We start from the raw sequence: 20,407 nt of genomic DNA, 5'->3' as shown, positions 1-20,407 counted from the left end.
AGTTATGGGTAATAGGAATAGATGGTTTATGATTATGTTTTAATTGAGTCTCATTTACAATGCAGTGATCAGTAATAGGAGCAGGTTGGTAATGTAGGAGAATAACTTAAATAAGGGTGCTCCCATGCTAAAGCTCTTTAGTACTGAGGAAGCATCACTTTTTTCAGTACAAGAATATTTTTTAAAACATACAGCACATTATACATTGCTGTATTACCTGGCACTTTACTTAGCAAAGCCTTTTCCAATATTCCAAAGCATTTATTCAAAAGCAATGTCTTTTGTGGCGTGTACATGTTAATAAAGCATGGGGATAATACTGAGTCTAAGCCTTCAATTACCTTACTATCATTATGATTTCTCATTGGGAACTAAAACATTTCCTGACATTATACATATTTCTTTGCTTTCTATAATACGGGAAGAGTTCATTTATAGCACTAGTTTACCAGTCCAAAAAAAAAAAAGGGGGGGAAGAGAAAAATGAAGAGAAAATCAATAGTTAAAATGTACCCCCCATACACACATCCATACCAGCACTGGGGAAATTTAGGAAATGTATTCAGAAGGAAAATGAAAATTATTGATTAAAAAACCACTAGCCCAGATCAACTGGAGACATTAACTGTTTGAACCTGCAAAGAATATGCGCAAAACAGAGGCCCTTTTGAAAAGTTTTCATAGTATGTTCCCTATTACTAATGAATATATTGCCATGACTGCATTTTATTTTTTTAAGCAGTAGCCACAAATTAGATCTAGAGAAAGAGAGAGAAAGCAAATTATACTATAATGCACCTTATTAAGAATAAAGTAATGCATACATTCAGATTTTTTTTAAACAAAGAGCTAGTTGTGGAAGCACTGGGCTATTCATAGTGAAACAAGATTAAAAATCCAGCAGCCTCTAAAGTTCTCTTTCTTCATCCACTCTTCAAAAGTCTGTGGGCTGAAGGGCCAGAATCCGGATTCTGTATCAGAGAGACACAAAGAAAGAGGGAGGGAGAAAAATTGTGTTACTCTAGTCCTGTGGTGGTGAACCTATGGCACACTTGCCACAGGTGGCATGCAGAGCCCTATTTGTGGGCACACACACTGTCACCCCATCCCTAGGCCTTCAGCTTGGTTTTATAAAACATTTTCGCTTTAGGCCTCCGCCACCATGGGCAAAAAAACCCCACGTTCATTCAATCAATCAATTTCAACTTCTCACGGGGAAAAAAAAGATCTCACAAAGTTGGAATTGATTGAACTTTTTAGTCCCACCCTGTCTGCTGTTACCACCCCAGCCACACCCACCCAATGGGCCACGCCCACCCAATGGGCCACACCCACCCAATGGGCTACACCCACCCGGCACCCAACGATACATAAGTGAGTTTTGGGTTGCACTTTGGGCACTCGGTCTCTAAAAGGTTCGCCATCACTGCTCTAGTCTGTTAGCTACATAACAATCTTCTGCACCCCAGGGCTCCTTCATATATGTGGACTTCAACACCTAGAGTTCTTAGCTGTTATGATGGATAGGGCATTGGGGGTGGATTAAACAATTTGGGGAAACTGCTGTAAATAATTGCATTCTCCACCCTTTATGAAGCAGTAGATGGTTGCAGGCAGCCATTAAAATCCAAATTTCCTTTCGGGCAGGAGAGAAACTGGCAGACTTAGGCTCACTTCCACAGCCCACTTGAATCATTGAACTGGTCTGTTTTTTTTAAAAAAAAGTGCAAAAATTTACTGTGCTGCTACAGATACCAGCCCAGAAACCTAGCAAGGGCTGGCTTTTTATACAATTGAATCACAAAGTTGTGGTATTGTTGCTGAGAAACCTTACCCTCTAGTTTGAGCCCCATAAAATCACTTGGACGACCTCATTAGCTGTTGAGGGTGAATGGGGAAGTGAATATCCTGCTGTTCACTAAAGACTTGCCTGAAGAGGCCTGGAGTACAGATGTTGTCATCAGACTTGGAAAAATCTCAGGGTTTGCAGAAGTACAAAAATAGTTTTAAGGGTTTGATATAGCTAATGTAAAAATCCCAGAACAATACAACAAGGTAGCAGTATACAAAAACAAAACAAAACTTTAAAATGCTGGCCAAGGGGAAGTGGGTGGGTGGGATTTGAGGGTGGGAAAGTCAGTGGGAAAACCAATGGAAAGGTTGGAACACTGGATCCCACACCCAGTGCCGTATGCATGAAAAAATTTGGCATGAAAACATTTTCCTTGTATAGAGCTGGTGCTCATGACCTTTACTGATGCATTGGCATTCGGTAAAATAATTATGAAAAGTAAACATGGGAAGAATTTTAGTGTGCTGTGGAATTCCTTCACATTGTTATCAAATAGATAAATGAGAGGGGTGAACTAAGAGTAAAGGTTCCAATCTATCCCCTCCCCCAATGCCAGTGTGTTGGCTTGTGCTCCAGACTGTCTACATATACCACACTCTCTGCTCTTCTTGTTCTTAAGCACAAATATACATTCTGCTTTTGCCAAAATCATTTTGTTCTACACACCTTCATACTGCTAACCAGAGGAAATTCCCTGCACTTTTATTCCAATTGGTTTCATTTGATTTAATAAAAAAAGTACTTACTTTGGAAACTTTGAATAAAAAAGAGAATTTAGAGACACTTTTGTGGCCACAATATAACGTAAGTTTCATTACAGCTTAGACCAACCACTATACATAAAATATACCTACAATCTCCCACAATATTTTTACATTTATATAGTGAAAGTGTAGACAATGTGGATGCATGCCCATATATAAATATCTTGTTTTTTATTATTCAAGCATCTTTCCAATGGGTTGCAGCTTCTCTGATATTCCATGTTTCATTTAAATCCTGGGGAAATATATCACAAGACAATTTCTTCACTGGGACTTTTGCAATTGCAATGTGACTGTCATTACTAAGAGGATATTTACAGAGTTGTTTCCTCTTCCCTGGAGAGGTTTGGAAAAATCTTCTGAATCAACTTTACTGTGAATAAATCGAGCAGAGAATTTTGAAAAGGTGTATGAACCCACTGATACATCTCTGTTTGTCAAATACCACGCACTGCTTCACTGACAATCATTGATCAAAGATGGTACGTCTAGCACAATGAATTGTAATGCAACCCATCTGCAGAGTTCCATGTGGCAAAGCTGATATGTGGATTATGTGTGTAATGATTATACTGATTTTTTTATTCTAGGCTCATGTTTATATCATCCAGACTTGTCATATGCACTAGTCCTTTGTAAAGTTTGGAGGAATGATGAAACCAAAAGCAGGTTTGATACTTACCCCTAAAGGATATTGCACCTCCGTTTCTTTGTTTTTGTAGGTTGTGGACAGAGAACTGCTCGAATGGCTTCATCAAACACTGTTTTCAGGCCACGCTGGGTGAGTGCTGAACATTCAAGGTATTTTACTGCATCTGCAAAAAGAAAAAAAAAACTCTGTCTGAGGAAGATGCACAAATGAAAAAAAATTCCCTCATTTGTCCCAATATCAGGTTCGGCCTCTCTATGGACAGCAGAACTACTTAGGAATGTAAGAATATAAGAGAAGATTAACATGATCAGACCAAAACCTTGCCACAGGAAGATGCCTTATGTAGAGTCTAACCATTCAAGAAACTACCTCAATATTGTTTGCACTGACAATAATTGGTTGTACAAGGTTTCAGGCTGAAATATCGCTCATCACTAATTGTGAGATCAAACACTAAACAAGGACATTCTGCATGTTATGGAGATGCTTTATCTCTTAGCCAATCAGATGGCTACAAGCATCCACAAGGAATACATGAACACAAAAAATTTGCTTGCATTTTGATGTGATAAAACTACATGTCTTTGATGTAATAAGTAAGAAAACAAATACTGTAATGGCTGTGCAGCATCAATTAATAAAAACTTTATTTCTGATACTGCAGAAGGAGTTAGCAACTTCTACTTGCGTATGCCCAAGATGGCGGACGTGTCTGGCTGAGCTCCGCGAGGAGTTTCAGCAACTCGGCGACCCTGGGAGTCCTACAGAGGCGCTTTATGCCCTCTGTGTTGGGGCTTGGGTCGGGCAGACGAAAGACTGTTGGTGACTGTTTTTTGGCAGCGGCATAATCCTCCGTCTCGAGAATTGGCTCTGTGAGTTCCGGGACCTTCGGAGGGGCCTCGGCCTAGAAGGCCCGGAAGAGCCACGCTCTGTGAGGTGCCGACCAACTGATTATTGGTGCTGATGGGGCCCGGCAGAGCCTGGGAGAACTTGGAAAGTCATCCAGAAAGTTCGGAGGAGCCGCGCTCTGTAAGGCGCTAATCAGCTGATGGTTGGGACCGATGGAGTTGCGGCTTGGAACAGCGTTTAGAATGGCGGAATGGTGGAAACATTATAGTGGCGTCTGGAGCGGCTGGCGGTGTGGTGAGTTGGAGCGCTGCGGCCGCTCTGATGTGGGGACCCATTGCCCAGTGGTGGAATGCGGCCGCTTCGTGCTTTGGACGATTGGGCGGCACAAACCATCTTTACGCCGCTCGTGTTCCGAGAAGCCAGCTAGACCGAGTTTGCGGCCCAGCGAAAGTACTGCAGAAGTACTGCGGGTATCTTGGTTGCCTCCCCTATTTGCTTACTTATCGTCTGACCCTCTCTTGACGTGGAGGAGAACATTTGCAGCCAGGATTTCTTGCCATTTTACGACTCTACAGGCTTTACGCCTTGGATTAATAGCTGCTTGTTTCTTTTGCCTGCCGCCCCCCCCAATGGATTCAGAAGGACCCGGGTACAAAGCCACTGTGGGAGAGTGGCTTAGATTCACCATTTGCTACCCCCCTAGAGGTGAGAGCTCTAGGCGGTATGCCTTACCCCGGCTGTGCATTCCAGACTGCTCCCCGGATCAGACCTACGACCCTCGTGAGAGGACGGTGGTTGACTTGTTCCGGAGGCTCACCCAGCTCGAGTGGCAGTGGAGCTGGGATGGCAGACTGGATACTCACTTACCTTTTGTCTTAAGATCCTCCTGATCAAACAAGGGATTGCCTTTTTGCTGGACTTATTTTGATAATCATGACTCGCCTTAGCTATACCAGCACGGTTTTGTTCGCCCTCAGGGGTACCCCCCCTTCCTGGGTGCAACCTGCCTCTCTTTCCATTCCTCCTCTTGATGAAGGGCCCAATTGCTGGGACCCTGAGAGATGGTTGGGCAGGGACAGGAGCCTCTGATACAAATTTAATAAGAGGTCCCTGGTTATTTTTTTAGCTATTTTTTTGTGGGGTTAGGGAGGGGGGATGGATTTCAGGGTTGGTTGGAAACTGGGGGGTGTCCACCAACTGTTGTTCAGGCCAGGTCCAGGATTAATCACGCTGGGGGGGAGCTAGGGTTGGCTGCCTCCGGGGCTCCGGAGCGGGTCGTGGGACTACCTATTCCCACGACATTAGGGAATGGCATCAGGTGTGTGAACAGAGGGCCGTATCAACATCTGGGAGTACGTCTCCGCTATCTCCAAGCGGTGAGGCGCTCCGACCCTCTGGTTTCGTCCCGTGGCTCCGGGAGCAAGGATGTGCAGCCACCTGAGCTCAGGCTAGTGTATTTGAATGCCAGGTCCGTAGTTAATAAGGCTCCTCTCATCCGGGACCTGGTTGAGGGTGAGCATGTGGACCTGGCTTGCATTACGGAGACCTGGTTGGGCCCAGAGGGTGGTGTCCCTCTGGTTGATCTTTGCCCACCAGGTTTTCAGGTGCTGCACCGGCCTCGGGCTCAGGGTAGGGGCGGGGGAGTGGTGGTAGTTGTGAGGGAGACCCTTTGTCCGTGGGAGGCCACTGTTGTCCAAATAGCCAGGTGTGATTCCCTCCTGAGATGCGGCCCTAGGGCTCAGTTGGGCTTGCTGCTGGTGTACCTTTCGCCTAGTCGTGCAGCAGCAGCCCTGCCTGAGCTTCTTGATATCCTCTTGGGGCTGGTGATTGAGTTCCCCAAATTTTTGATTTTGGGTGACTTTAATCTACCATCCCTGGGAGGATCATCTGAGTTAGCTCGGGAGTTCATGGCTTCCATGACGGCCATGGACCTGACGCAAGTAATCCAGGGCCCGACTCATGTGGGAGGCCACACGCTTGATTTGGTTTTTCTATCTGGACGGTAGTTAGATGATCTTAGTGGGGGTTCTCCAAGTGTTATGCCCCTGTCATGGACCGATCATCATCTCCTGCGGTTGGTCTTCCGTTTTGCCACTCCCCGTCGTGGGGTTGTTGAATCAATGAGATGGTTCCACCCTAGGCGTTTAATGGACCGTGAGAGGTTCCAGGCAGCGCTTGGGTCCCCACATGCCTCCTTTGCTCACAGCTCAGCCGATGCCTTAGTGGAAGCCTGGGAAAAGGCAGCCACGGAGGCACTAGACCGAGTTGTACCCCTGCGGCCCCTGACCTGGTGCAGATCCCAGTGGGCTCCATGGTTCTCCGTGGAGCTCTGGGAGATGAAGCGTCGGAGACGGGGCCTAGAGAGCTGTTGGAGATCCAGCCGGTCTGAATCCGACCGATCACGACTAAGGTCCTTTACAAGGTCTTATCTCACGGCGATGAGGATGGCAAGGTCTAACTACTTTGCCACCCTCATCGCGTCCACAGATAACTGCCCGGCCGCCCTGTTTAGGATGACCCGCTCCCTCCTTAATCAGGAGGTGAGGGAGGAGCCCTTGCAGGGTCATGCTGAGGAGTTTAGCCAACATCTGTCAGACAAAATCGCTCGGATTCGGACCAGTTTGGACTCCAACTGGGCAGAGTCTGATGATCAGGACATGGGCGGTCTTGTTGATGTTATCTGGGAGGAGTTCGATCCTGTGACTCTGGATGATGTGGACAGGATCATGGGGAAGCTGAGCTCCACTACATGTTTATTGGACCCGTGCCCCTCCTGGCTGGTTTATGCGGCTCGGGATGGGACACGAGGCTGGCTCCAGGCGGTGATAACTGCTTCCTTGAGTGAGGGTAGTTTCCCCGCCGCCTTGAAGGAGGCGGTGGTGAGACCTCTCCTCAAGAAGCCTGCCTTGGACCCAGCTGTATTAAACAACTTCCGTCCAGTCTCCAACCTTCGCTTTCTTGCGAAGGTTGTTGAGAGTGTGGTGGCGCATCAGCTCCATTTGTTCCTGGAGGAAGCTGACTATCTGGACCCATACCAATCGGGTTTCAGGCCCGGGCACAGCACGGAGACGGCATTGATCGCTCTGGTGAATGATTTCTGGAGGGCTCGGGACAGGGGTTGTTCCTCTGTCCTAGTCCTATTAGACCTTTCAGCGGCTTTTGATACCATTGACCATGGTATCTTGCTGCGGCGTCTCAGGGGATTGGGAGTGGGAGGCACGGTTCTTCAGTGGTTCTCCTCCTACCTCCTGGGACGTTCGCAGTTGGTGTTGGCAGGGGGGCAGAGGTCGACCTCGAGGCCTCTCGTTTGTGGAGTTCCTCAGGGGTCGGTCCTCTCGCCTCTCCTGTTCAACATCTATATGAAGCCTCTGGGTGAAATCATTTGTGGTTTTGGAGTTGGTTATCATCAGTATGCTGATGATACCCAGCTTTTTATTTTGACCCCAAACCACCCCAGTGATGCCCTCGACGTGATGTCCCGTTGCCTGGAGGCGGTCCGGGTCTGGATGGGGAAGAACAGGCTTCGGCTCAACCCTGACAAGACTGAGTGGCTGTGCGTGCTGGCATCTTGGGAAATTCAGATCATTCCATCTCTTACTATGGGGGGTGAGTTATTACCCCCCATAGATAGGGCTCGCAATTTGGGAGTCCTCCTAGATTCACAGCTTTCCTTAGAAGATCATATAGTAACTGTGACTAGGGGGGCCTTCGCCTAGGTTCGCCTGGTGCACCAGTTGTGGCTCTATCTAGACCGGGATACCTTGCATACAGTCACTCATGCGCTCATGAACTCTTGGTTAGACTACTGCAATGCTCTCTACATGGGGCTGCCCTTGAGGACCACTCGGAGGCTCCAACTGGTGCAGAATGCAGCCGCGCGAGTTGTGTTGGGGGTCTCCCGACACCTCTGCTCCCGACACCTCTGCTCCACCCTGAGGAGGCCCTCTCTGTGGGAGCGCACTGGGCGGAGGGAAGTTGACACATTGATGAGCTGCAACTTGACGAGCTGCATTGCCTTCCAGTTGCCTTCCGGGTAAGATTCAAGGTGCTGGTAATGACCTATAAAGCCCTACATGGCATGGGTCCGGAGTACCTAAGGGAGCACCTGCGGCCGGCGTCAACTTCCCTCCGCCCAGTGCGCTCCCACAGAGAGGGCCTCATCAGGGTGCCACTGGTCAGAGAATGTCGACTGGTGACCCCCAGGGGGAGGGCGCTCTCTGTGGGCACGCCAGACCTTTGGAACCATTTACCGGTTGAGCTCCAGATGGCTCCCGACCTGCGCTCCTTCCGACGTGATCTAAAAACTTATTTATTTGAACAAGCCTGGCCTGATGGGTTTGGGGTTTTAATTACTGTTTTTAATTAATTTATTGTATTCGGCCACAATTGTTTAACTTTTGTATTTTGTATTTTTGGTATTTATTGCCCTGTACACTGCCCTGAGTCCTTCGGGAGAAGGGCAGTATACAAATAAAATAAAATAAAATAAATAAATAAATATGCAGATTCTAAACTATTGGGCAGATCATAGGAAAAGCCAAATTTTGTTAGTTTGTTGAAGAGTAGCAATCCTAAATCCTCCCAGCAGGACATCTGTTACCCAAGACAGCAAGAGATTAGATTCCCCCCCACCCCAGAATTACCATCTAATATACCGTATTGTTCCCTTTTTTCACTTTGCCTATGTCTCACCTTCTATTTAGGCCTCGGGAGATAATAAAAAGGGAAAGATAGATTATGTTTCCAGAAAACGTGACTCTATCCTCTGGTAAAGATCCTTCAGAAAGAAGAGCAGACTTTCAGCTTTTGCTGGTGTGTCCCAGAAGACAGGACAGGAAAAGGAAGTTGTGGTTCAACATTATTTCAAGCAACAGAAGGCAAGTTCCGGATACAGAAAGTTGAAAAGAGGAGGGAGAAAATATCACCATTCTGATATTTTGAGTTTTAAGCCCTATTCTTAATCTTAACTCTGCAAGAAACATGCCACCTTAACCCTTATGCATAGATCATAGGTGCCGGGGCTCACAAATCAGCATATTTCTATTGCCAAGGTTTGATAGGCATGAATATAGGTTTTCTAGTGTATTCATAGAAATAGACAAATGGGTTTTTTATGCCCATGGTTTTTCAAACACATGACCACATGCATCTTATTTTTAAATGTAGAAAAATGTGGTTTTGATACACATTTCCTAGTGGACTTTCTTCCACATTTGTTTCCTTTCTAAATTCTCAAAGTACACATTCATGCATGCATTTTCTGAAGCGGCATTGGATCACATAATTAGGAAAAGTGTGAAATTTCAGAGATAACTGCTTTCTGATTTGCATAAAAGTTCGGAACTGGTTGGCTCATTAAAATGTGAACAAAACAAAAAAAAAACTTCAGCATCCCACTCTTGGAGACCAAAATATTCAAGTTAACATTTCTTTGGAGCTTTGGAGCAACTAATGTGAGAGTTATTTTGGAAGGACTTTCTTTCCTTATCTATCATGCATTGTGGCTATTTTAGCCCAACATGCAGCAAATATTATTGCTCTCCTTATCTAAATCATCCTGTTGATTTAATAAATTGTAATCTTTACTTCAACGCTAGATGAAGAGAGTTCATCATAGCCTACTCTAAGGAAGAGAAGACAATCCCTCTTTCACAGAAGCAGACACCATTGTATAAGTACCATCAAAGGTTACCTTCTGGATCTAATAAACAAATAAAAGATGGAAACAGAAGAAATAAAAGCAGGATAGAGATTGGAATGGCAATGCTAATTTTTAACAGCTGTATAAAAGGTAAAGGTAAAGGTTCCCCCACACATGCGTGCTAGTCGTTTCCAACTCTAGGGGCCGGTGCTCATCTCCGTTTCAAAGCCGAAGAGCCAGCGCTTGTCCGAGGACGACTCTGTGGTCATGTGGCCGGCATGACTAGACACCAAATGCGCACGGAACGCTGTTACCTTCCCACCGTAGCGGTCCCTATTTTTCTACTTGCATTTTTACATGCTTTCAAACTGCTAGGTTGGCAGAAGCTGGGACGAGTAACAGGCGCTCACTCTGTTATGCGGCACTCGGGATTCGACCCGCCAAACTGCCGACAGCGTCCTAACCCACTGAGCCACAGCTGTATATTTTCTGCCAAATCAAGGATAGAAGAACAGGACTTCAAGTTAATATGGGAAAGTGCACTGTTATATATATATATAAAAGGTTTGTGAGCTCAGTATTTACATGCATTTGCCATTCTGAATTTCTCAGCTGCTTTCTAGCTCTTATATCTCTACAGGTTTCCTCATGTTGCACCAGAGTTAGTGTCACTAAAAGCTAAAGTGCAGAAAGTGCAAAATAAACAAGCCAAAGAAAAGAAGAACAGCTAGAAGATAAGTGCCAATCTCATCTAAAGAATGGACATGGATGTCTGCCTGCATTTGATTGGTTCAAGACAAATAGGTAGCCACAACTGAATTGACATAAGTGAAACTAGCAAACTTTTTCCCTCCCCGCAGCAACACTTACCAATCTCTTTGGCTAGGGCAAGACCTTGTGGATATGTAATAGGGGCCAGCTTCTTTTCCTTCAGCTTCTCAATAGTATCCTTGTCATCCCGGAGATCTAGCTTTGTGCCCACCAGGATCATGGGAGTGCTAGGGCAGTGATGTCGTACTTCAGGGAACCACTAAAGGAAAGTTCAAGATTTTGCTGAAGTAACACAAAAAATAGTGATGCAGGACAGCTGATTGGTAAATGAAAAACCAGGCAGATCATTTGCACCAATGCAGCCTTCTTAGATAAGGACTAGAAATCAAACCCCCAGGTATTGGATTGGGCATAAATGTTTTTAATAAACCCAGGAAATAGATCTTGGAATAGCAGTTGATCTCAAGATGAATATGAGGCTGCTGAACCATAGAGAGTTGATTCTGATTGTGGAGGAGTATAAATGTTATAAACATTTAGCAAATGTAACTTTGGGTTACATCCACTGAAGTATTTTTGATCAATTTATATAGCTGCCCATCTAATAATTGCAGTTCTGGAAGACAAAGCTGGGGTTAAAAAAACTAGAAATTTTTTTAAAATGGAAAAGTAATGGCATTAGAAAACAAACCCAGCTCTGATCATAAAAAAGACAAATTCACAACGAAGAGCTCATCTAATTCCTAGATACCTTTAAGGAGGATCCACACAAAGTGGAACTTTGGGCAGCTCTACCTAGCCTTATGCTCTAGTGTTGCTGAATCCTATTTGTAGAGTAGGATGCAACCTCTAGTGGATCTGAAGAGTTACGTTGATGTAAAACAGCCTTCATCCAATACATTCTTCAGATTTATTGCACTTCAATTACCAGAATTCCCAAACAATATGGAAAATCTAAATAGTCATGGGAAAAGTTAGGTGTCTTCATTCAAAACTTTCAATGAAGTCTTTGACATCAATCTAATTTATATATTACATAAGGATCCAACTACTTTACTGTCACTGTACTGTATATTTTTCATGCTGCTACAATACCAAGATTGAGTCTTCCCTGGTGTCACTTGCTCTGCACACAGTAGCCCGGATGATCTCACCTTAGCACGAACATTTTCGTAAGATGCAGGGCTGACCAGAGAGAAGCAGATGAGAAACACATCCTGTAGGCAGAAAATTCAGACATGGGGGAAAAAATTCATGTGAGTGTTTGGTGCAGCCAGGAAAAAAAATGTCATCATTATGAAGCAGAATGTACCAAATATTGATATACACTATTGCTCAGGTGCTTAAAGCATTTTACAGAACATCTCTGCAACTCTCACAAGAACTCTATAGGCTCCATTGTTATTGTTAATGGATATTTCTAAAGTCCAGTTATTTTGGTTGGTTTGAAAGATGCACCTGAGGAATTTTGAATCTTGTGGAAATGCTTTACTGAAACCAAAGGACTTTTGAAACAAAGAAACAGTGTGAACAGTAAAAAAAACCTAGATCTATTATATAGACATAACAGAATTACTTCTTCCACTAATAACTAGCTAGTTTATCTAATCAAGATTAATTCAGAATAATATTGATTTGATGCTTTCTTCATGTCATAATCAGCTTCCCCATCTGAGAGTTATATGTCATATTATATTGTACAGTACTTACTATCAGCTAGAGAAGCTTGAGGATTTTATCCAGGCATCTTAAAGGACTGCCTTAAATTATGTAAATATAATTTTATTTCCATCTTTAAAAAGTGAGAGGAAAGGCTCTCTAAAGTCCTGGATCAGATAGGTAAAACTATTAAACGTTCTGGGGGTGTGGGGTTTTTTTTGGCTGTGATGACTATTACATCACATTAATTTTTTGTACTACCACCATCCAATGTAATTAGGATTTTGGTGGCCCAGATATGATAATACTTCATTAATATAATATCGACTACTGGTGATGATGTGGATTGATCTCATTGTCATTGATTTCTTTCAGAATGCCTTTTTAAAAATCTCCACTCTAGTCTACAGTCTAATGATTTCTTGGTGGTATCTCATCAAAATGCTAACTAGGTCTAATCCTGGATAGCTGATTTTTGGTAATCAGCTAAGGTTAGGTAGAAGCTGCCATGTGTGTGCTAACAAGGAATATCGAACAAAACCTTTCAGAGATAAATAAGGCTATCAAACAAATATGGGTGTCCACTAAATAAGGAGAACTATAGCTCTTTGCAGCTTCTACTGGTGTTCTCGACTTTTGGATTTGTGTAGTCCATATCTGATAGCCCTAAACAATTAGACAATGCTTCAGAGAAAATTCATGACTCACAGTCTGTGGATAGGAGAGGGGCCTCAAGCGGTCATAATCTTCCTGGCCAGCTGTATCCCATAATCCCAGGTTTACAGGTTTGCTATCAACCATCACATTGGCAGAATAGTTATCAAAGCTGCAACAGATATCAAGGTTTATAGTGACATTAGAGGGAGAGGGATCTTACTCTTTCCTAGACCAAAATCCTGATTCAGGAGAAAAAGCATGGTTCTCTCCAGGGTGCTAACAGATATTTCTCTTGGCACCATCAGATTCTTTGAGTCACTTGACTTTATTTTGTAAACATTAAATGGAAAATTTTGATTCTGTTAATCCCACTGGCACTTTCTGGAGTAGCATGAGGCCCCAAAGGCATTCTATGAAAATAGAGGATGGTTAGATCTCAGTAATCTCTTTATGTGTGGACTCTTGGTGCAACACAAAGATATTCTGGAGCACTAGTAAGCAATCTGGAAGGTAAGGGTGCCTACAGGGAAGAAGTCAAAAGAAGTCAAGATTGTGGGCACAATTTAGCAATCCAAGTTGAGCTCCTTTTTTATGTGTATTGCACATAAGGAGCATGGCTCAGATTGTATTTTTGTGGTTGCCATCTTGAGTTTTTTATACCCCTCTTAAACAATAGTTCCCCATAATATATAATTAAATTGGCACTAAACCAATCCTTTTCATAAGATGGGGAGCCGAATTCTATATTAAAGCAGTACATTAGAAACTATTGAGGGTGCAATCCCAAAATGAAGCTATGTCTCTTTGCTATCACCCTTTCTAGATATATTGGCAGTGATAGCTCCTGTTCTGAAAGTTGTGATCCTAAGAAATTTGATGAGGACCAAGTTAATTTAGGCTGATCTGTCATCTTATCCCCAAAATGGACAGAACAGATACAAATAATTTCTTAATCAAGTTCATTTGTTTTTCTTAACATTCCCATCTAGGAATATTACAATGCTGAGTGCCCTTGATTCTTGGAAACTTAATCTTATTGTTTATTGCTGATATTATTTACACAGTAAAATTGCATTTCCTTGACAAACAGGAATATTAGTAGATCTAATTCTTTCAAATCCAATAACCACAAGCTAAACAATTTCCATACTCACACAGTAGGAATATATTCTCCTGGGAATGCATTGGTGGTGTAGCTGATCAGGAGACAAGTTTTACCTACAGCTCTAAAAGAGAAAAAGGGGGAGAGTCATATAAATGCAGTTCTTTTTTAAAATATGCTTCAAGATTAGATTTAGAGAGATGCTTTGCTTATGAATGAAGTTCCTAGTCAAATGATTTACATGGCAGTATCATAATGTTATCCAGAAATTGAACATTTTAAATCACATGTAATGAAGAGGACCAATTGATCTAACAAGATATTTTCAGTAATGGCTAACATGCACTACACAGTTTGTGTGGCTTTAAGAAGTGTGGATTTCAGCTCCTAGCATGCTAGCTGGAAATTTTTGCAAAGTTCACACATCTTTAAGTTGCCAAGGTTGAGAAACACTTCCCCAGGTTTTATTTCAAATAAGAGAGATAGGAGCATGAAGCATACAGGTAAGGACAATTGTAATCTCTCTTAAGTATGGGTAGGAACAAGATGAAGGCAACTTCAGGAGAACATATAAAAGAAACAGAGACAGAGAGATTACCAGTACATGTTTATAGTCTGTTTGGGTGCTAGCAAAGAAAACTCATTAAAATCAGGAAGGAACCGGAAGCAAGTTGCCACTTCCCTGTCCATTCTTTAGTTTAAAAAATGTCACCTGACTGCTTATGCCGGCCTTCTTGAGACATGGTTTCTATAGTTTACATCAAGTCCAGGCATGCTTATTTCAGATAATCACAGTTTTGTCCAAGATACTCAGAAGCTATCAGATGGGTGAAAGTTGGTCTGTGCAATTCATATAAACTTTCCACATAGTTGTGAAAGGCATGCTAAGACCAAGTATGCAGAACCACTCTTTTGTTAAATCCTGTGCAATGAATAAATGTTGTCCATGTTCAGAGACCTTTCTAAAAATCTGGTTAAAAAATTGTTGTCAGACCTGAGGCCACAAAAAGGCATGTGAAATTGAGCACGAGTGTGCCTGCTTGTATGATTTGAGCAAACAGGGTGATCCAATGGAAAATGTAACTTCAAAGATATTTCCCACCAGCCCATAGTCTAGACAGTACCGTGATGGCTATTAGATAGGAATTGGAAGGAAGAGCTAAATGAGTTTCTAGTGAACTGTCTGTCTGTAAAATTAGTTTTTAAAAAATATCTTGTAAGACATCCAGCTTGCCCTTTGCTAAGAAATTACAAAAGTGATTTTAGCATCATCTTGGGAAGGCACCAGATTGGAAAAGCTGTTCTAAGGTATTCATCCTCAGCTCTCTTAATTAAAAATACAGTAGGATGGCATTTGTGGAGTTAAGTCTAGATAATCCTCCTTGGGATTTAGCTGAAATATTTGTAGATGTTTTAGCCAATAATTGGAATTAGCATTAAAAGGATGTTCTCATTTTGTTCCAACATGAACATGAGAACGGTGCATGAGAATGGTAGTAGTAGTAGTAATAATAAATCATATGCATTTGTACCAAGGCATGGTACGATCAAGGAAATCCAGTAATTAAAAACATTTCATCCAATACAAAAATGCCCAGAACCTAATGAGCAACTGAACAAATATTTATAATTTAAACAGCCACCTGGTATTGTACAACAAGACATTTTTACACTATCCTACTACCAATCCATCCATCCATCCATCCATCCGTGATTTCTCAATAACCAGAACAAGGCAGCAAGAACTTCAATATTAACTTATTTCTAGGAATTACAGAAGAGTAAGGTCAAATAAGCAAACTCCACATTAACCCACAAATCAAAAAGGCCCTTAAGTCTTTTTTGAAAGCATGCAAACTTTCACAAATACTGTATGAAGGAACAGCAGCAACTGATTTTAGAATGATGGGCCTATCCCAGAATGCCAGATAACAAACTGGAGTGTGAAAGAGAAAGACAGACTTGCACAAAGGGACAGAAAGGATGGTTGGATTTATAGGATAAGAGCGCATACTGAAGGGCTTGAGACCACCAAGCTCAAAAAACAAAACAAAACAAAAAAAAAACAATCCACCCCAAACATGTGGGTCTGGTTCAAATAGGAAGCAAGTAAAGTGCTATATAGTGTAGCAAAATATGAGGAAAGCAAAGAGGTCCAGAGCAATCCCAAAATTACTGTTTTGACTAAGAACTCATGACAGGGAGAGGCATTGGGAGCACTTGCTGGAAGCCTATTGCATTAGTCCAGGGGTCTTCAAACTTGGCCCTTTTATGACTTGTGGACTCCAACTCCCAGAATTCCTCAGCCAGGCATGCTGGCTGAGGAATTCTGGGAGTTGAAGTCCACAAGTCATAAAAGGGCCAAGTTTGAAGACCCTGCATTAGTCCAAGCATGAAGCAACTGAAGCAAGCATCAATAAAGCCACCAAGAGCCTAATAATGCCCCCAAACTAAAAATATGCTATACAAATTTTTAAAAAAGTTTTATTATTTTTAACAGAGTTCAATAATAATTATTCAACAAAAATGTGTTTTTTGAGTATCTTATTCACTAATACAAATTAAATTCCTAATCCCTAAATCTTTTCTCTAACCATTGATAAAATAAGTCCCAAGATTGAAGATATTATGTTAATGCTATACAATTAATAAATGGGTCAATTATTATCAAGCAAGACTCCAAAGTTTCAGGCAGAGAAAACAGATAATCTGAAGCTCTGGAATCAAATGAGGAAGATGGTAAAGGATGGAAAAGACAACTACTGTAGGCCAACTTTAGGCAATGAGAGAATATCCAGGATGAAAACCTAGTGAGACAGGTTGATAGGCATAATATTTGCATGATACTGAGCATGAATTGGGGAACCCAAGAGAAGGGCATAATAGGTAAACAAAATAGGACCCATGACTGATACTTGAGGGAAACCACCCCAATGGAAAATTCCATGGACAATGATATAGCTTGGGGGGTGGGAGTGAAAAGGCAAAAAAGTTTTGGCCCAATCAAGAATCTACCAGTGATGCCCAAGGATCATCTCCTAGACAAAGATAGCTAGTTGCTGAGTGTATCAGCTGTTGGTATAAAGTCAAAAAGGAGAACACCAGTGTCAGGTAGTGAGACTTCATCATCAGAATGTCATTCAGAACTTGGTGTTCACAAAGTACATTTATTTAACCCAATTTTATGGATGCACATTGTGTGAATTGTTACCTAAGTAAATAGATGGGCTCATACAAGATTGGCATATGATTGCCTATGTGTTTCTTGTGAATACAGCCATCATGCCAGGCCTTTGAGCTATCAGGCCCAGTACTGCCAATTCCAATTGGAACATAGCTAGCTCAGGAATTCTGGGAGTTGAAGTCCCTAAGTCATAAAAGGGCCAAAGCTCCCAACCCCTGCAGTACTGAATGATTGGAGTTGCTGATGATCTGATTTATAAAGGCTGATCTAATTCTCATTTGCAGGAACCCATTAACTACTTAGCCTTTTCAACTGGAGAAATTCAAATCTGAGCCATTGAAATATGACCCCTCCCTCAACTTCTGCATGCTTCTTTTTTTTAAAGCCACAGGTGTTAAACACTTCAAGGAAACTTCCTCATTGAGGTTACAGAAAAAGAAAAGGTACTGGTGAAATGGAGAAGCTAGAAAAGTCCCTTTATCTGTACTGGCCCAGGGCAAATAATGAAGGATGAAAGGAACAGGCTGAATTTCATTCAGGGCAAATATCCTTCTCCTCCAGATTTGCACTTAAGACCCTCCAAGATCACTGGCACAGTAAACCACAGCCTAGGCAGAAAGCCACAAATATAAGGCCTGTACCTCCAATTTAAATCATTTGAAAGATAGTTACATTATTTCAGGCTTGCAACATTTAGCTCCAAAAATGAAACTACTGTAATTAAGTCAGATTTCCCCAGGTTTTGCTCTTGATCCAAATGACAGGAAATTCTGGGAGCTGTGATCCCTATTATCCACCTGGAGAGCAGCAGACTGAGGAGGTTCTGCCTTAAAGAACTTAAATAAAGGGGGCATGGTTTATTTGACAAGTAACAAGCTATCTGGTAGGCAATTCCACAATTAATCTTTTTTTAAAAAATACCATATTTCTGAAAAATAAAAGCATTACTTTCCCATCCGTATTGCCCAGAAAACAAATTTCCTCCTCTGCTTTCTATGTTCTTTTTTCTCTCTCTCTAAAAGAAAGATGGAGAGCAAGAAAGAAGACTGCACCCATTTTGTCAGAAGGGCAGCTGAGGAAAAAAAAAGACTCTCCCTTTCTCCCCAAATGAAGGGTACATACCCATCTCCTACCACCACACATTTGATGGCTTGCATGTCTCCGGCCTAGCAGTGCTGTGGAGTTCAGGAAGCCTCTTGAGCAACGAAGCAGCTCAAAAAATGTTGATGGTGGAAAATCTTCTATAGATATGTAAAAACTGAAGCTGAATTAACAGCAGGTTGTGGGTTAGGGAGGAAGCGGAAGAGATAGAATATTTCTCAGCCCGCCCACTACACTCTTCCTCTACCAGGCAGCTTTAAGTGTTTGCTGGAGAAGAGCAGGCTTGCTGTTTGAAAGCAGAACTCTTTTTGCAGATCCCAGATGGCTCAGCATTTCCTCTTATCTGTGACTCCACAATTTGGACAGTAGGGAGAAAGGTTGCTTTGAATCCTCTCCCCAACATACAGGACCCAGAGCAGCAGATGGAGAGGGTGAAGAAGAGAGACAGGCTTGGAAAAGGAAGGCCTTTTCTCCTTCCAGCTACTTCAGCTGAAGAGAAGATGCCTTGCTGAGGAATTAGGCTTGGTCTCACTGCAGAGAGAGAGAGAGAGAGAGAGAGAGAGAGCACAACAAAGTCTGTGTATTTTGTAAACACCTTGTTATCTTCCTTTTAGAAGTAATGTTTAAGAACATTTTGTTTGCTTTTCCAGAGACTTGGATATTCACAAAAAAAACACATTGTGAAATGTTTTGGATGCTTTTGCACTTTTGAATCAGTCACATACATGCAGAATTCTTGGTTCCTCACCTCACAATGTATAAAGCAAAGTGAATACTTTATAATTATATGCATGCAGAACAGTTCTCCAAGTCATGATAATATTCGTGTCTATAATGTTTGCCAATAGATGCTGTGGGAAGTCAGCCCCCCCCCCAAAAAAGAAATATTTTTGGAAATATTTTAAAAGGCAGAATATATTTCTCTAAAGGATTTTAAAAGCAGAAACCAACCCCTGCTCCCAAGTCTCTCTGTCCCAAACAGAAATCAAGTCTGCAAAAATGCAGATGTGATAAACTTGATAAACTCCATGATGGAGACTTTTCCTTCAACAATGCTAACCATTTAACTCTTGACATGCCACATCTATGACTGAAGGCAGCAATAAAACACCTACAGAAACAAACACATGAAGTCCTAAATCACTGAAAGAAAGATAGATGAAGCAGGACAGATGGCCTGAAAAACTGTGAAATGGGGATGTCCAAGAGCTGAAGATACTGAATTAGAGCAAGGGCTGAGAATTGGAACCAAATGTATTTGCTGCAGTGTGAAATATTTAAAAGCTATGTTTATATCATGACTCTTGCAGCATGTCCCAAAGCTGCCAGTAAGCCTCAGGTATGTCTCTAGTGGTATAAACCCTTTGCTTCAAGCAGACAGTCAGTCTGATGACCTAGATTAACCTTTAGGCTCTACTAAATTCATATTTTGCTGTTGTCTTTCATAGCACCTTGGTTCACCTACTGAAAGCTGTAAGTCTTCTTGGACTTGTTACTTGTTTTTTTTCAGGTGGGGAATTCTTCAAAAGAGGTATTGTGTAGTGGGTTCTGGGCAGCAGGAAAGACGCCGAGACGATGAGTACAGCATGGCAGATCTTTATTCGGTGGTAGTGACTGTACTGGGGAATAGGGGTTACCTGACCTCCTTTTATACCTGGGCAGGAGAGCAGCCGGCCAATCGGTTTGAACCTCTGTTTCCCGCCGAAAATGGGTTCCCGCCAAAAGTCCAACGCCCCCTGGTGGTGACTGCTATGAATGTGTGTCTGTTCCCTTCACCTGGATACATAACAAGAGGTATGAAAGTGCTATGACATTTCATTCTAGTAAGAGAAGATCAGACTTTTTGTAATACATACGGTAGCTTCTTCTGAGCTATGGATATCCAAACTTCAGTCTGGATGACATGTTAGTAGAAGAGGAATGGTGCAATTGATGAAATAAAGTAAACTGTTACCCAAAATATACAGTAGCTACTTGAAGCAGAATCGATCACAGTGGTGGTGTGCTGGGGAGTGTGGTGTGTGGCAGGCAGCCCAGGTGCAGCTAATAAGGGAAATGCTTCTGAAGACAATAAGGAAGCAGGTGCAGCACTGGATAATAATAATAATAATAATAATAATAATAATAATAATAATAATAATAATAATAATAATAATAATAATAATAATAAAAAGT

At 42.3% G+C, this 20,407-nt stretch overlaps 1 protein-coding gene across 1 annotated transcript; it reads right to left on the bottom strand.

Moving 5' to 3' along the window:
- Positions 1-544: 544 nt before the first annotated feature.
- RAC2 (Rac family small GTPase 2) lies at positions 545-18,417 on the bottom strand. The gene is made up of 7 exons (XM_083365199.1): positions 18,254-18,417; positions 14,000-14,071; positions 12,897-13,014; positions 11,684-11,746; positions 10,629-10,788; positions 3,299-3,431; positions 545-971 (listed from the first exon to the last, which is right to left on the bottom strand). The coding sequence occupies exons 1-6, from the start codon at positions 18,286-18,288 to the stop codon at positions 3,301-3,303; spliced, it is 579 nt and encodes a 192-aa protein (XP_083221325.1). The 5' UTR covers positions 18,289-18,417; the 3' UTR covers positions 545-971; positions 3,299-3,300.
- Positions 18,418-20,407: the final 1,990 nt, after the last annotated feature.

This window comes from Vipera ursinii, assembly GCF_947247035.1.
Source record: "Vipera ursinii genome assembly, chromosome: 6".
Taxonomy (NCBI): Eukaryota; Metazoa; Chordata; class Lepidosauria; order Squamata; family Viperidae; genus Vipera; species Vipera ursinii.
Note: the sequence above shows the minus strand (reverse complement) of the source record. Positions and strands in the feature narration are given on the sequence as shown.